This window comes from Myxocyprinus asiaticus, chromosome 3 (assembly GCF_019703515.2).
Source record: "Myxocyprinus asiaticus isolate MX2 ecotype Aquarium Trade chromosome 3, UBuf_Myxa_2, whole genome shotgun sequence".
Taxonomy (NCBI): Eukaryota; Metazoa; Chordata; class Actinopteri; order Cypriniformes; family Catostomidae; genus Myxocyprinus; species Myxocyprinus asiaticus.
This window is the reverse complement of record NC_059346.1, coordinates 27,479,249-27,496,863: the sequence shown is the minus strand read 5'-3', so window position 1 is coordinate 27,496,863 and position 17,615 is coordinate 27,479,249. Positions and strand designations below refer to the sequence as shown.

The 17,615-nt window shown below is 37.2% G+C and overlaps 1 protein-coding gene across 1 annotated transcript; it reads left to right on the top strand.

Annotated features, from left to right (window-relative positions):
* Nucleotides 1–2,803: 2,803 nt before the first annotated feature.
* Nucleotides 2,804–15,451, top strand: LOC127428875 (myosin heavy chain, fast skeletal muscle-like). Its single transcript, XM_051677539.1, has 41 exons — nt 2,804–2,822; nt 3,062–3,102; nt 3,813–4,031; nt 4,133–4,276; nt 4,511–4,667; nt 4,814–4,841; nt 5,000–5,111; nt 5,212–5,304; nt 5,431–5,494; nt 5,585–5,683; nt 6,867–6,970; nt 7,040–7,178; nt 7,289–7,407; nt 7,513–7,662; nt 7,759–7,929; nt 8,018–8,318; nt 8,413–8,477; nt 8,562–8,649; nt 8,757–8,874; nt 8,961–9,084; nt 9,185–9,321; nt 9,662–9,917; nt 10,018–10,260; nt 10,338–10,514; nt 10,610–10,755; nt 10,870–10,960; nt 11,041–11,430; nt 11,504–11,630; nt 11,918–12,036; nt 12,125–12,321; nt 12,408–12,591; nt 12,688–12,853; nt 13,268–13,392; nt 13,488–13,796; nt 13,915–14,118; nt 14,223–14,348; nt 14,441–14,611; nt 14,761–14,865; nt 14,938–15,033; nt 15,109–15,240; nt 15,370–15,451. Exons 3-41 carry the CDS (start codon nt 3,825–3,827, stop codon nt 15,388–15,390), a joined length of 5,805 nt encoding a protein of 1,934 aa, XP_051533499.1. The 5' UTR covers nt 2,804–2,822; nt 3,062–3,102; nt 3,813–3,824; the 3' UTR covers nt 15,391–15,451.
* Nucleotides 15,452–17,615: the final 2,164 nt, after the last annotated feature.

Here is a 17,615-nt window from a genome sequence, read left to right as displayed (position 1 = left end):
TTAAAACTGCCACTTGGCAGGATCATTTAACTTATGGAGAGCACAGGGGGCATGCCAAAAATATGGTCCACACTATCTCCAATTACATTACAACTGTCAAGCTGTCCAGGAAGATAGGGAGTGTTGAAATGGTGAGAATGCCTGCGAGCTCAGCAGGGGCCACTCTCCTCCATGGTGTAATGAGCAATTAAAGATTTACGGTACAGTAAAAGTCAAAGAGTTTGTAGTCTGTCAGCTTGTTCACATTTCAATGTTCTATCATCAGTATAAATGTAGGAAGAAAAAAGACTTTCTTCTCAGGAATACATCTCAGTAATTCACATGTATGGTATGGTGTTTATAGTGCAGTTTCACCTAATACACATTTTAAGTACACTCACTGAGCACTTTATTAGGAACACTATGGTCCTAATAAAGTGCCCTTCGTGGTCTTCTGCTGTAGCCCATCCGCCTCAAGGTTCGATGTGTTGTGCATTCTGAGATGCTATTCTGCTCACTACAATTGTACAGAGTGATTATCAGAGTTACTGTAAACTTTCTGTCAGCTCGAACCAGTCTGGCATTTCTCCATTGACCTCTCTCAACAAGGTGTTTCCATCAGCAGAATTGATGCTCACTGGATGTTTTTTGTTTTTGGCACCATTCTGAGTAAACTCTAGAGACTGTTGTGCATGAAAATCCCAGGAGATCAGCAGTTACATAAATACTCAAACCAGCCAATCTGGCACCAACAATCAGAGCACGGTCGAAATCAGTGAGATCACAATTTTTTCCCCATTCTGATGTTTGATGTGAACATTAACTGAAGCTCCTGACCTGTATCTGAATGATTTTATGCACTGCACTGCTGCCAAATGATTGGCTGATTAGATAATGGCATGAATAAGTAGGTGTACAGGTCTTCCAAATAAAGTGCTCGGTGAGTGTATGTTAAAAGGACAAAAAATCAGATATGAAAGCAACAGTCACTTAACAATTGTGTAAGGTACTGCATTTAGTAAATAAATATGTTAACACAAGGAAATCCCTATCCTCCCTACCTCTTAGAATGGATGTTTGGTTTTGAATTTTAATGATATGAAGCACAAGTTTATAACCTTTGGCATTCTCTGCAGGCGGGCCAAATTAGTAGTAGTAGGGAAATTTTGTTTCAATGAGTTTCTAACATGAGCATTTTGACATTAAGACAAATGACTAGACAACATATAACACAAGACATCTCTAATAAAAAATACAAATCTCTACATAAAAATACACAGTAAACAAAGAAAAAAATATATAAATGCGCTACATTCCAGGTACACTTATCAACAGTAATCGGTTGCAATATTAATAATAATAAAAAATAAATAACTAAATATTTTTTTACCTGCCAATGTAATGCTGCAAAATCTGTGACATTTTTGGGTTATCTTTTGATTTGTATATGTCTAGCATCACCTTGTAACTCTTTTATGTACTTCCTACGACCCTAACCTACTTAAAGGCTATGCATGCTAAGAATGCACAGGGCTTAAAGCCACATGCACTTGCCCTGTTGTAAAAAACAGACAAATGTTATGCTAGTGTTGATGTCTATTTCTGGGTGGATAAAGCCATAACGAGAATGTGTAAGAGTCAAACATACACTACCAGTAAAAAGTTTGCACACCAATTAATTCTTTATTATTACTTTTCCTTCACATTTTGGAATAACAGTAAAGTCATCAAAGCTGTAAAATAACACATGAAATTATGGGAATTTTAGTGTCCAAAAATTTTAAATCAAAACCTTGCTAAAATTTTGCATTTTAGCTTCTTCAAAGTAGCCACCCATTGTCTTGTTTACAGCTGTGTCCTCTCTTGGCATTCTTGCTTTTTAAACAGTCTTGTTGTTGTTGGCTGCTTTTTTGTTACTATCCTGTCCAGGGGATATTTTTTATTTGTTTTGGACAATCCAACAAAAGAACATTAATATACCACAGAACAGATTAAGTGCATGGTGTATCATGAGGAGGTAATGCAATATTGAAATGTAATATTATTTATCACTTCAAAGTTTCTATGAACAGTCATGACCATTGCTGAATCTAATATTCTTCAAGTCTGACTTAACTTTTTGTAAGTATAAATTTGAAAATGTAATCCGACATTTTCCAGCACTTGTTTTCTCCAGAAATTTCAAGACATAAGTTAAAGAAGTTACATCTTTTAAACGTCTTAATACTAATACCTACGAACCTTGAAACCACCAAACCTTGTTATCCAGTAGTGATGATGCTGCAAAGTGATGACAAAGTCAAGCAGTTCTACAAATGTCTCCTTGACATTTAACAGTTACTTCAAATTAGAACGAATCCATGTTTGACTAATCCAGCACTGGTTTCAGATGCACTGATGTAACATAATACATCTGTTGACATTCCGCATGCTCTAAGGTAGTGCTGAATTACTTTTATACTGTAATAAATCAGTTATATCAATGACATTGAGATAAATGTATCAAAAAATTTATTGTGTCACTTTTCTCTGTCCAAGACAAAACAACTAAACAAATTATCAATCAAACTGGCTCATAAATTAAGATATATATTGTGTTTACCTTTTTGATTAAATATATTCTGGAAGAAAAATAGTATGCATTTAGAAATAGTATGTTTTCTATTTACATCTGAATGATTGCCAGCACCAAGTGTTTCAACTGATCGATTCCTTGAATCACATTTGTGTCACATCTGACATTAGTTGGCCATATTTAATTTCTGCTTGGCTAGCAGAACAAATCCAATATAAGGAGGTATGGACAAGCCCTTGAGACTGTTGAGGAGACAGACAAGACTGTGGTGAGAAATTCATTTTCTTTAATTATGCATTATTGTCTGATAGTCACTGATGATTACATTTTCAATAGATGATGATTAGATTGAGGTGAAAATAGAGAACGAGGTGACATGAGACTAAATAATATTTTGGATGTATGAAATCAAGGTTTCTCAGTATTTTACATCTAGCTATATGGGAAGAGAGACATCATCTGAAAATAAATAAATTATGTACTGTGTAACATTGAAATGTATTACAGGGCTGCTGGCAAAACCTCATCACTCGTGGGAAGGTAAAAAGGTACATTTTATCACTGTTTTTTTTTTTTTTTTTTTTTTTTGGTTGCATCTGTGCCATGGTTGGTTTTCATTTATTATTATGTTTTATTATTATTTGTAGTAGTAGCAGCAATAGTAGTATAAGTAAACTGTCCAAAATAATCTTTTTTACATAGTACTAAATATCTGAACCATATACTGTAGGCACAATGACAATATGGATAGTGTAATTTCAGTATAAAACACAGAACAGGAAAGTACCATGGTAAACTGTTTGAGTGCATAGTACAAACTACAAACTGTTCATACAGTATAAGAAATGGTAAAACTTTACAATAAGGTTTCATTTGTTAACATAAGTTAACAACACTAGTTATGAACTAATAATGAACTATACTTTTACTGCATTTATTAATCTTGGTTAATGTTAATTTCAACATATACTAATACATTTTTTAAATCAAAAGTTTTATTTGTTAACATTAGTTAATGCACTGCGAACTAACATGAACTAACAATGATCAACTGTATTTTTTTTACTAACATTAACAAAGATTAATAAACGTTGCAAAAATATCTTGTTTATAGTATGTTCATGATAACAAATGCATTAAATAATGTTAACGAATGGAATCTTATTGAAAAGTGTTACCCAAAAGATGCAGTGACTTTATTTAAGAATGAATATAATAACTTCATTTGTGAATAAAAATTATCTTCTTATGACTGCAGTAAGCCGCCAACATGAGTACTGACGCAGAGATGGCCGTTTATGGCAAGGCTGCCATTTACCTCCGTAAGCCTGAAAAGGAGAGAATTGAGGCTCAGAACAAGCCCTTTGATGCTAAGACTGCCTGTTATGTGGTTGATGATAAAGAGTTGTATGTCAAAGGAACAATCAAGAGCAAAGATGGTGGCAAAGTCACCGTTATTGTGCTTGACACTAAGGAGGTGAATTTTCCTTATTCCATGGAAACTCATCTAGTTTCATTGCATTACTGATTTGCATATTTTCTATGGCAAAACTAAAATCTGCTGGATGACATTTATAGGAGAGAGTTGCTAAGGAGGATGATGTCCACCCAATGAATCCTCCCAAGTTTGACAAGATTGAGGACATGGCCATGATGACCCATCTCAATGAACCCTCTGTGCTGTATAACCTCAAAGAACGTTATGCAGCTTGGATGATCTACGTAAGTTATGAAATAATGTAAATCAGCATCTAAATCAACAGCATAGAAACAATTATAACTGGGGTTATAATGTTTGTTCCTCCCCACTCTTTTTTAGAAGATAGTTAATAGCCATGCTGTAGTGTGTCGTAGCACATATAGTGTTGTTGCACTTTTCAGATTGTTTCTTCAGCAAACATACAAATTAAATTGGTCCGTGATGCTGTAATCTGACCACTTATCTGCTCATTTCAGACCTACTCTGGACTGTTCTGTGCTACTGTGAACCCCTACAAGTGGCTCCCAGTGTATGATGCAGAAGTGGTGGCTGCCTACAGAGGCAAAAAGCGTATGGAGGCCCCGCCCCACATCTTCTCTGTCTCTGACAATGCCTATCAGTTCATGCTTACTGGTAAGGCTTTATAGAATTCAATTCTAGTATATAATTTTAAAATGATGAATTACATTTTTGGATTTCTGCTGTTCGCTCTGTATAAAGAAATATTAATGCTGAAACTGATGCTTGATACTAAAACTTCTACACATCACAATCAACAGATAGAGAGAACCAGTCTGTCCTGATTACGTAAGTATCTCCGTATCCACATAAATATAGAGCAGATATATGGTAAATCTAGAATATAAGCTTAAATATTGAAAGAAAAGAATATACTTCTAAGAATATACATCATGTGGAATGTCCTTCTGTCTGATCTACTTTTTTTATCATCTCTCATAAACCAGTGGAGAATCTGGTGCTGGAAAGACTGTGAACACCAAACGTGTCATCCAGTACTTTGCCACAGTTGCAGTGGTGGGTGACAAGAAGAAAGATCAAGCTCCTGGCAAAATGCAGGTTTGAAATGAGATATAAAAATATATTTATATAAATGTTTAAACACTTTTGCAAATTATCTTTACAAGAGATATTTAAAATTGAACCCCTTACACAACAGGGATCTCTTGAGGACCAGATCATTGCTGCCAACCCTCTGCTTGAGGCTTATGGTAATGCCAAGACTGTGAGAAATGACAACTCATCTCGTTTTGTAAGTTTACCAGTTTTTATTTAAGTGCATACATACAGTATTTATAAACAGTTGTCTAAGAAGTGTATTCAGGTTTTAAAATGTTTGCTGCTTTTAGCAACTCAAATGTACTTTTGTTGTAAACAGGGTAAATTCATCAGAATTCACTTTGGCACAACTGGAAAACTGGCAAGTGCTGATATTGAGACATGTAGGTGGATGAGCTTTTAATTTATCAATCTGTATATTTATCTTTGTCTATCACTCTTCAGAACATGACTTCATTATATTTTCTCAACAGATCTGCTGGAGAAGTCTAGAGTGACATTCCAGCTTCCAGATGAGAGAGGCTACCACATCTTCTACCAGATGATGACCAACCATAAGCCTGAGCTGATTGGTAGGTGGACACATTTAATTCAAAGCTTTTTTTAACCTCCTGAGACCTGAGCGTGACTGCTGTGTGCATTTTAAATTGACTTTTTTTATTTGTAACTAGTAGCACCTAATAAACATGAAAAAAATAAAAAATAAAAAAATAAAAAAACAATCTAGAGAAAATAGTTTTCCTAAAAATTGATGGCGACATATGTGGACAACGGGACTAAACTGTGAAATTTTAAATAATACCAAGCTATATAAAGTCAGATTTTAACTATCAAACAGTTTATGATGTTTCCAGTAGTGTTGGTTATTCATGTTTTTGAGACGTTACAGACATTACATCAGAAATTAGAATAATTAATTCTGATTCAAAGTAATGGCCAGCATCATCCAATCACTGCCAGCCATGTTAAAATAAAATTATACATTATAAATTCTGAATCTATGTACTGCTTACTGTTGCCCCATGTCTACCAAACATGTTGAGTGATCCAAACATCATCTGTAGCCTGAAACTGAACATTTGATAGGAAGTTTGGATTGAAGGCACTTAGCTGCATAGAGAGCCAAAGTTTGCTCCCTTGCTCCCTATTTAGTGAATGACTTAACCTCCAGTGTGCTGTGTGTCTGCATTGGTCTCAGAACAGTTCAAAATGCACCTTATTTTCATTCTAACTTCCATGTAATTTTTCAACAGTTGGATGAACCCACTGATTCTCAGTTTGATAATTCACAGTAAATATAGGATTTCTAAGGAAAAAAAATGCTTAAGTACACATTAGGGTACATTGTGTTTAGCAGCGAGGAGTTTCACGATAAATCACTCAAATTTTAAAAATAACATATTGGATGATACTTGAGACTCTAAGCTTTGACTCAAGCAGGTTTCAATGCAAAAACCTAATTAGGTTTCTTACCAAGTGTAGTTTTGTTGGCGTTTCTCCCAAAGACAAACTCTGTGATCAATGCCATGTTGTTGTTTTGTCACATGACTCAGTGCGTCGAAATTTTTACCCTTTACTGACAGCACAGATTCTCCTAAACTGAGATCAGTTGGTTGAAATTAATTTATATTATGCCTTGCATGTAGCGAAGCCAAAATACAACATCCACGCATGTGTGTGTGGGGTCACACGAGGTTAAATTCAAAATAATATTGTAAAAAATACTTAATCATAAATGCTCTGCATATTTTACAGAAATGACGCTCATCACCACCAACCCCTATGACTTCCCCATGTGCAGTCAGGGTCAGATCACAGTGGCAAGCATTGATGATAAAGAGGAGCTGGTTGCAACTGATGTGAGTCATTGCTTATACGATTGTTGACATTTGTTGGTCCTAGTACTCATTCTCCTCTGTAATTTGCAGACTGCTATTGATATTCTGGGCTTTAGTGCTGAGGAGAAGATGGGCATCTACAAGTTCACTGGAGCTGTGCTGCATCATGGTAACATGAAGTTCAAGCAGAAGCAGCGTGAGGAGCAGGCTGAGCCTGATGGCACAGAGGGTGAGACAAAAAGTTTAAATATGTGTTATCCTTGATTGAGAGAAAACATTTGTTTTAATTTTCAAGGGAAGAAATAGGATGAATTTATTTTGTAACATTTTACATTGCAGAGGCTGACAAAGTCGCCTACCTCATGGGCTTGAACTCTGCTGATATGCTGAAGGCTTTGTGCTACCCCAGAGTGAAGGTCGGAAATGAGTTTGTGACCAAAGGTCAGACCGTGCCTCAGGTATGTAGGCCTAAGGAATACACCTGAAAATTATGAGTGAATCTGACTAATTATTGCAAAGGCAAAGAATGTTTGTATAAAAATTACTCTGTATTCTATACACAGGTTTACAACTCTGTTAGCGCTTTGGCCAAATCTGTCTATGAGAGGATGTTCTTGTGGATGGTCATTCGTATTAACCAGATGTTGGACACAAAACAAGCCAGACAGTTCTTCATTGGTGTGCTGGATATTGCTGGCTTTGAGATTTTTGATGTAAGAAGAATTCTGTTTTCTGATTCATTTTTTTTAATGCAAATTAACTGATTCATTATCAGTATTCAGGAAATGTTTCTTTCTCTCTCTCTCCAGTACAACAGCATGGAGCAGCTGTGCATCAACTTCACCAATGAGAAACTGCAACAGTTCTTCAACCACCACATGTTTGTGCTGGAACAAGAGGAGTACAAGAAGGAGGGCATTGTTTGGGAGTTCATTGACTTCGGCATGGACTTGGCTGCTTGCATTGAGCTCATTGAGAAGGTTTTGCTGGCTTACTTCTAAATTTGTATAATTTACTTTTCTCAAAATTTGAAACATTTAGTAATATTCTTCATCCATTTACAAACAGCCCATGGGTATCTTCTCTATCCTTGAAGAGGAGTGCATGTTCCCCAAGGCTACAGACACTTCCTTCAAGAACAAGCTCTATGATCAACACCTTGGCAAAAACCAAGCCTTCCAGAAACCAAAGCCTGCCAAAGGCAAGGCTGAGGCCCACTTCTCCCTGGTTCACTATGCTGGAACTGTGGATTACAACATCGTTGGCTGGTTGGACAAGAACAAGGATCCACTGAATGAGTCTGTTGTGCAGCTGTACCAGAAGTCTTCTGTCAAACTTCTGGCTACTCTCTACCCACCTGTTGTTGAGGGTAAATTTATATATTAAAAGTGCATATTTAAATTACAGCTTGAATTAGCTCATTTGAAGTGACAATTTGGCTCATTATTTCAATGTTTCTAAAGACACAGGCAAGAAGGGAGGCAAGAAGAAGGGTGGATCCATGCAGACTGTGTCCTCCCAGTTCAGGGTATAAATATAGGACGTTGAAGTTTATATGACAACAATATCGCTTAATTAGAAAAAAGTGAGAACCATTTATTATTCTCCACAGGAAAACTTGGGCAAGCTCATGACCAACTTGAGGAGCACTCATCCTCACTTTGTGCGTTGTCTAATTCCCAATGAGTCCAAGACTCCAGGTAAAGTAATGAAGGACTTACAGATATTCTGATATCAACACAATATATGATAATGGTCACATTAACTGTGCATGTACCAACCTAAAGCTGCAAATTGTTCTGTACAGGTCTCATGGAGAACTTCCTGGTTATCCACCAGCTGAGGTGTAACGGTGTACTGGAGGGTATCAGAATCTGCAGAAAAGGCTTCCCCAGCAGAATTCTCTATGGTGACTTCAAACAGAGGTAAATAGGACTGCATGAAAATACTACTTCCTGTTGGAGGGTATCTCAATGTAAAGATATGAAGCATTTAAAAAAAATGTCCACAGATACAAGGTGCTGAATGCCAGTGTTATCCCTGAGGGACAGTTTATGGACAACAAGAAGGCCTCTGAGAAACTCCTGGGATCCATCGATGTTAATCATGATGAGTATAGATTTGGGCACACAAAGGTTCATATTCAGCATTACAACAATTCAAAGATTCAGTAACCATGCTGTATGTTTTCAGCTATTATTTAAACAAACTCTGCATTATTGTGCATGAATTCAGGTGTTCTTCAAAGCTGGTCTTTTGGGTACTCTTGAGGAGATGCGTGATGAAAAACTGGCTGCTCTGGTCACAATGACTCAGGCTCTCTGCCGTGGTTATCTGATGAGGAGGGAGTTTGTAAAGATGATGGAAAGGAGGTCAGTAATGTCATGAAACAGGACAATGACCTCTGGTCCTTACACAGTGGTTTACTCCAGTGATTCATAGACCATGAGTTAGCAGTGCTAATGGAACAATATTAGAATACACATGACATAAATATTTGTATAGCTGTATTAATAACTATTTATAAACAATAATTTTATTTCACCATATTGTCATCTTGGAAACAAAATATTTAAGAGATATAAATATCAGATTCATTCATATGAGAAAAATAAAAACACTGAATAGAAGATTCAGGAGTACTGCAAAAGTACAAATATTGAACATTTCCAAAAAATCTTTATATTTAATCATTTTAATTTGTTTTAACAGGGATGCAATATACACAATCCAATACAACATCCGCTCATTCATGAATGTCAAACACTGGCCATGGATGAAGGTTTACTACAAGATTAAGCCTCTGCTGAAGAGTGCTGAGACTGAGAAGGAGCTGGCAAACATGAAAGAAGACTATACAAAATGCAAAGAAGATCTTGCCAAGGCTGAAGCCAAAAAGAAAGAGCTTGAGGAGAAGATGGTAGCACTGTTGCAAGAGAAGAATGATCTGCAGCTTCAAGTAGCATCTGTGAGTATGCTTTGATCAATTCACTGAACTTTGGTTTCATTAAAAAAAAAAATTATACATATTTTTTACAATGATATGTAAAATCCTTTTTACCTGTCAGGAATCTGAGAATCTCTCAGATGCTGAAGAAAGGTGTGAGGGTCTGATCAAGAGCAAAATCCAACTTGAAGCTAAACTCAAAGAGACAACTGAGAGACTGGAAGATGAGGAAGAAATCAATGCTGAACTCACAGCCAAGAAGAGGAAACTGGAGGATGAGTGCTCTGAGCTGAAGAAAGACATTGATGACCTGGAGCTCACCTTGGCTAAAGTGGAAAAGGAGAAACATGCCACTGAAAATAAGGTTTGAGACTGAGTTGGTTTAACATGTTTTAGTTTTTTATAGAAAGTGAATTGAGCTAATTTGGTAAAATCACACAGGTCAAGAACCTGACTGAGGAAATGGCAGCACAGGATGAGAGTATTGCAAAGCTTACAAAGGAGAAGAAAGCCCTCCAAGAGGCACATCAGCAGACTCTGGATGATCTCCAGGCAGAAGAGGACAAAGTCAACACCCTGACCAAATCCAAAACAAAGCTTGAGCAGCAAGTTGATGATGTGAGTTATTATAAACATGCTACTCATTTAATAAATTCCATATGTCCATTTCCTTTTTTTTTCATTAAAACATTTGACATGTTGTTGACCCATAGCTTGAAGGTTCCCTTGAACAAGAGAAGAAGCTCCGCATGGATCTTGAGAGAGCAAAGAGAAAGCTTGAAGGAGATCTTAAATTGGCCCAAGAATCCATCATGGACCTGGAGAATGACAAGCAGCAATCTGAGGAAAAACTGAAAAAGTGGGAAACTAAAAAAACAACAACAAAAAACAAACAAACAAACAAACGTGAAAACATTAGAACTTATAGGTTATCTTGATATTTTGCATACATGTTTTTGCCTAATTTCAACAGGAAAGACTTTGAAACAAGCCAGCTGCTCAGCAAGATTGAAGATGAACAATCTCTGGGAGCTCAACTCCAGAAGAAGATCAAGGAGCTTCAGGTATTTAATTGGACTGTTTTGCAACATTGTTAAAAATGGTAAAATTAAGATCTATAAAGTTTCACTAATTGCCCCTGTAGGCTCGCATTGAGGAACTGGAGGAAGAGATTGAGGCTGAGCGTGCTGCTCGTGCAAAGGTGGAGAAGCAGAGAGCTGATCTCTCCAGGGAACTTGAGGAGATCAGTGAGAGGCTTGAGGAGGCTGGAGGAGCAACTGCTGCTCAGATTGAGATGAATAAGAAGCGTGAGGCTGAATTCCAGAAGCTGCGTCGTGATCTTGAAGAGGCCACCCTCCAGCATGAAGCCACTGCTGCTGCCCTTCGCAAGAAGCAGGCCGACAGTGTGGCTGAGCTGGGAGAGCAAATCGACAACCTCCAGCGTGTCAAGCAGAAGCTTGAGAAGGAGAAGAGCGAATACAAAATGGAGATTGATGATCTCTCTAGCAACATGGAGGCTGTTGCCAAAGCAAAGGTTGAAACTTAATTAACGGAATATATAAAGTGTTTTAGGATTGCCAAAGATCTAATGACTTACTTGTTTGCAGGCCAATCTTGAGAAAATGTGCCGCACACTAGAGGACCAACTTAGTGAAATTAAGTCCAAGAATGATGAGAACCTTCGCCAGTTAAATGATCTCAGTGCTCAAAGAGCAAGACTTCAAACTGAAAATGGTAAAAAAAATATATATATATATTATCTCATTAAAATCAAACAACAATATTTAGCATTTAATTTCCTCCACTATGAAAATATAATTACTGTTGTAAAATGTTGTTCATACATCAGTAGCAAAAGATAAGCAATTATTATAATATATAAATTAACCAATGTCCGCTGATGATAATTTGAGATAATATATGACACATTTTTTTACTCATGGCATCAGTAAATAGTTTAATTTGAACTGAACTGACATAGATATGATACAAAGTCACACATTGCATCTATATCTCAAAAGGTGAGTTTGGCCGTCAGCTGGAGGAGAAGGAGGCTCTAATTTCTCAGCTCACCAGAGGCAAACAAGCTTTCACTCAACAAATTGAGGAGCTTAAGAGGCAGATTGAAGAGGAAGTTAAGGTTGTAGAACATAATCATTGGGAACACATATTTGCCAGTGGCCACTTACCAAACAACAAAGCTAACACACTCTAACTTGGTCTCCTAGGCCAAGAATGCTCTGGCCCATGCTGTGCAGTCAGCCCGTCATGACTGTGACCTGCTCCGTGAGCAGTTTGAGGAAGAGCAGGAGGCAAAGGCTGAGCTGCAGCGGGGAATGTCTAAGGCCAACAGTGAGGTTGCTCAGTGGAGAACCAAATACGAAACTGATGCCATCCAGCGCACAGAGGAGCTTGAAGAAGCCAAGTATGAATATCAAAAGAGCCAAAAAACACTTGTTAATATGAGAAAATTCATGCATCATAAGATTAATGTTGACAAATTCTTAACAGGAAGAAGCTGGCTCAGCGTCTGCAAGAGGCAGAGGAACAAATTGAGGCAGTGAACTCCAAATGTGCCTCTCTGGAAAAGACCAAACAGAGACTCCAGGGTGAAGTGGAGGACCTAATGATTGATGTGGAGAGAGCCAATGGCTTGGCTGCCAACCTTGACAAAAAGCAGAGGAACTTTGACAAGGTAACAATTTCACTCATTCTGTGATATGGTAATTCCTCTCACAAGCAAAATTAAGAAATCATACTTTAAGATGAACCTGAAATGTCTCTACCCAAGGTCCTGGCAGAATGGAAGCAGAAGTATGAGGAAGGTCAGGCAGAGCTGGAAGGTGCACAGAAAGAGGCTCGCTCACTCAGCACTGAGCTGTTCAAGATGAAGAACTCCTATGAGGAGAGTCTGGATCAGCTGGAGACACTCAAGAGAGAAAACAAGAATCTGCAGCGTAAGAATTAAATTTTTGATTGAATAATCACTACAATATGTTAAGTGTTAATAATCTAATACACCATGACAGGAAATGTGTTAAAGATTTTACCCTGGTTCAAATTGTTTGGAAAGACATGAAGCAGAGTAATATAATATAGTTCATTAACATTACTGTAGCAAAAATCTTTAGTGTGCTTTAATGATTTGTAGCAATCTTCCTGCAGAGATATATACAGTATACATGTATATTTATTTAATTTTCTGTGTGGTCAGAGTTGTTTTTAAATTAGCCATTTAATAAATGTTTTGAACTTTGTACATCCAAAAAGTATTCAGTGCCGGAAGAAGTAGTTTTATAAAATGTCTGTAATAATTCACAATATATGTACTGTTCATTGAAGGTAAATAATATTTTCTTTCCATTTTGTAGAGGAGATTTCTGATCTGACAGAGCAGTTAGGAGAGACTGGTAAAAGCATTCATGAGTTAGAAAAGGCTAAGAAGGCAGTGGAGACTGAGAAGTCTGAGATTCAGAACGCCTTGGAGGAGGCTGAAGTGAGTGCCTCAAAATTAATATGTCTTACTTACATTTTAGTTAGAGCCATTATTTAATATTTTTCATAAAAAATCTGTTCATGCATTTTTCATAGGGCACCCTTGAGCATGAGGAGTCCAAAATTCTTCGTGTCCAGCTTGAGCTGAACCAGGTCAAGAGTGAGATCGACAGGAAGCTTGCAGAGAAGGATGAGGAGATTGAGCAGATCAAGAGAAACAGCCAGAGAGTCACTGAGTCCATGCAGAGCACTCTGGACTCTGAGGTCAGGAGCAGAAACGATGCCCTGAGAATCAAGAAGAAGATGGAGGGAGATCTTAATGAGATGGAGATTCAGCTGAGCCATGCCAATCGCCAGGCTGCCGAGGCCCAGAAACAGCTGAGGAATGTTCAGGGACAACTCAAGGTATGTGACCTCTCACTGGCTTTCAGTTGTATATGTATGAAAATAACAGAGTATGCTGAAAAAACAAAATTAAAAGCAAAAACTCATCAGGGAACCCTCAAAAAATTGTTGTATACAGGATGCCCAACTGCACCTTGATGATGCCCTGAGAGGACAGGAAGACATGAAGGAGCAGGTGGCCATGGTGGAGCGCAGAAACACTCTGATGCAGGCTGAGATTGAGGAGCTGAGAGCTGCTCTGGAGCAGACAGAGAGAGGCCGCAAAGTGGCTGAACAAGAGCTGGTGGACGCCAGTGAGCGTGTTGGACTCCTGCACTCTCAGGTAATTTATTAGGTATTTTATTTATTTTTTATGTTTTACATTGAAATTAAGGTAATTAAAAGCATAGTTCAAAAATACAATAAAATATCTTATCAATTTTGTAGAACACAAGTCTTCTGAATACCAAGAAGAAGCTTGAAGCTGACCTTGTTCAGATTCAGAGTGAAGTTGATGACACTGTACAGGAAGCCAGAAATGCAGAGGACAAGGCCAAGAAGGCCATCACTGATGTGAGTAATTGAAAACTCAAGGTTTCTCAAGAATCTGCACACTTAAATATTTAGACCTAATAAAAATTTGTGGAATTTGTGAATTCCAAAAGGCTGCAATGATGGCTGAAGAGCTCAAAAAGGAGCAGGACACCAGTGCTCACCTGGAGAGGATGAAGAAGAACCTGGAGGTCACAGTGAAGGACCTGCAGCACCGTCTGGATGAGGCTGAGAATCTGGCCATGAAGGGAGGAAAGAAACAACTCCAGAAACTGGAGTCCAGAGTAAGCTTGCCTTTTTTCAATGTTCATAGTTTTCATGTGGGTAGTGTGAAATGTATGTCATATCCATATATTGTACTTTATTTGAGATTTTGGATAATCAAAATATATTTTCTTTAAGTTAAATTAGCTTAAAAATATCTGCCGTTTAGGTTCGTGAGCTTGAGACTGAAGTTGAGGCAGAACAGAGACGTGGAGTTGATGCTGTTAAAGGTGTCCGCAAATATGAGAGGAGAGTGAAGGAGCTCACCTACCAGGTACAACTGAGTTAAAATTTCAGGTGTAATTAATGATTATTTTTTAGTCTAATGTATGTATATTACCTGCAGACTGAGGAGGATAAGAAAAACATCAACAGACTGCAGGATCTGGTTGACAAGCTTCAGCTGAAGGTCAAGGCTTACAAGAGGCAGGCTGAAGAAGCTGTGAGTACATCATTTAAGATTTATGAACATTTTAGATGTTTTGCTGTTGTGAGAACTATGTACCTGATGTTGCAGGAGGAACAAGCCAACACTCACCTGTCCAAGTTGAGGAAGGCACAGCATGAGCTGGAGGAGGCTGAGGAGCGTGCCGACATCGCCGAATCTCAGGTCAACAAGCTCAGAGCCAAGAGCCGTGATGCTGGAAAGGTAATTAATTTTTTCAAGTGCATGCATTTTCAAATTTCAACCACAAATGTATAGTTTTATTTAAATGGCTCATTTATTTTCTTTACTTTAATACTAATACATTTTCTCACTATCTTTTTTTTTTTCAAGGGCAAAGAGGCAGCTGAGTGAAAACCATGTATGCCTCTGAAATTGTGAAATGAATACTAAATAAAGCTTGAAATGCAGCAGATTTTCCTGAATGTTCTTTATTGATTTTTCTTGATTTATTTTGTTGTTCACTTACTATTGTTTATGATATGTTGATACCACACTATGCTTCAGTATGAACTATAGTAACATTCCATGAGATGTGTATGTCTATATTATATATATATATATATATATATATATATATATATATATATATATATATATATATATATATATATATAAGTCCCTCATTTCATCTGTTGTGGATTGCTCAATTGGAAACATCTTAGTCTCAGATCACGCCCAGGTGAGTTTAGAGGTGTTGCGACATACAGAGAAAAATGTATCATATAGTTGGTGCTTTAATGAATCTCTTTTGCAAAATCCTGAATTCCAGCAAATGTTAAAGGCTGAAATCAATGTTTATATGGAGATCAACTGGTCATCAGTATCCTCTGTGGGCGTGGCTTGGGAGGCACTTAAAGTGGTCTTTAGGGGTTGAATCATACTGTATGCCTCATTCATCAAAAAATCCAAAGCACGAGAACTCGTGGAGTTGGAAGGGAATATTAAAAGTGCTGAGGCATAGTTCAAGCACCGAATGTCATCTCAGAAAATTGACCAGATTGAAATACAGATATAATACTATTTTGTCAAGGAAGGTGGAGTTTTGGCTATTCATGGCTAGACAGTTATACTTTGAGTCGGGGGACAAAGCAGGGAAGCTTTTGGCTAGATATATAAAGCAGAGAGAGCCTTTTTCTACCATTCCCTCAGTGAAATCTGCTGGTGGTGAAATTTTTACCTCGGCCATTGATATTAATAATGCTTTTAAAGAATTCTATCTAGATCTTTATAGTTCAACATCTTCGTTTACTGATGAAGATATTAGAAACTTTGTGGATCCATTAGAACTCCCTAAACTGATGAATGAGTAAAAAATTATCTTGATTCTGAGATACCTTGGAGGAGCTTGGCAAGGTAATTAAGACCTTTCCTACAGGCAAGGCTCCAGGGCCAGATGGTTTTGCCACAAAATTTTTTAGATCTTATGCTACAGAACTGGCTCCACTTTTGCTAGAAGTTTATACGGAATCATTAAAGAATGGAAAGCTTCTGCCAACCATGACACAAGCCTGGATCAGTCTGATTTTTAAAAAGAACAAAGATCCAAGTGAGTGTAAGATTTACTGTCAAATTTCGCTGATCCAGCTAGATTGGGTTGCCCCCTGCCCTCCCTTTAAGAACTGTACACTTCCAGAGTGAGGAAAAGGGCTATCCATCTCATGAACGGCGGCTTGGATGCGGTATCATTTAAAAAAAGTAGTTTTCAGTTTCAGTTGCCATTGTAGAAATTTAGTATTGACAGTCAGCCATGATTACTTTAATCAATGAGTGAAAATTTCAAATAACAGGATGTTACTGAGATCAAGCTAGTAATATTCGGCTGGTCATGTAATTCTAACATGGCAGCCCCCATGTGCGGACCCTCTAAATGTAGAATAAATTTAATAAAATTGCTTTTATAAGGTTACTGATATGATTGGAGTCTTCATTTTAATGTGAGTGGTCATGATTTCCTAAATATATTGCAAATTACAATTAATGTCTTTAGGAGATAAACTTTTTAATGAGGAAAAAATTACTGAGTGCACCTTTAACAGAATTTTAAAATAATACAAAATTTAGCAGGTAGCGAATGTAGCGATGATAAAATGGGGCTGATATGATCATATTTCTTTGCATTGTGAACAAATTGAAGTTTATTTATTGAGCCTGCAAGACATCCTCTCATTAATTCATTACAATAATCTAGAATAATAATAAATAATTAGTTTTTTGGCGTCAGAAACAGAGAGCATGTGTTGTAACTTAGTAATAATTCTGAGGTGGAAGAATGCTGTTCTACAAACATAGGAAATATGATTTTCAAAGGACAGATTGCTATCAAATATAACACCCAAGTTCTTCGCTGTAGAAGACGATGTAACAGTTCATCCATCGAGAGTCAAATTATATTTTAGCTGCCTATTTTTAGAGGTTTTTGCTCCAATAATTAGTACCTCTGTTTTGTTGGAATTGAGTACAAGTACATTTATAGCCATCCAATCTTTGATATCATTACTACTCTGCTAACTTGGAGACTTGTTAAATGTAGTTGGGTTTCAAAGAAATATAAAGTTTCATATCTTACACATAACAGT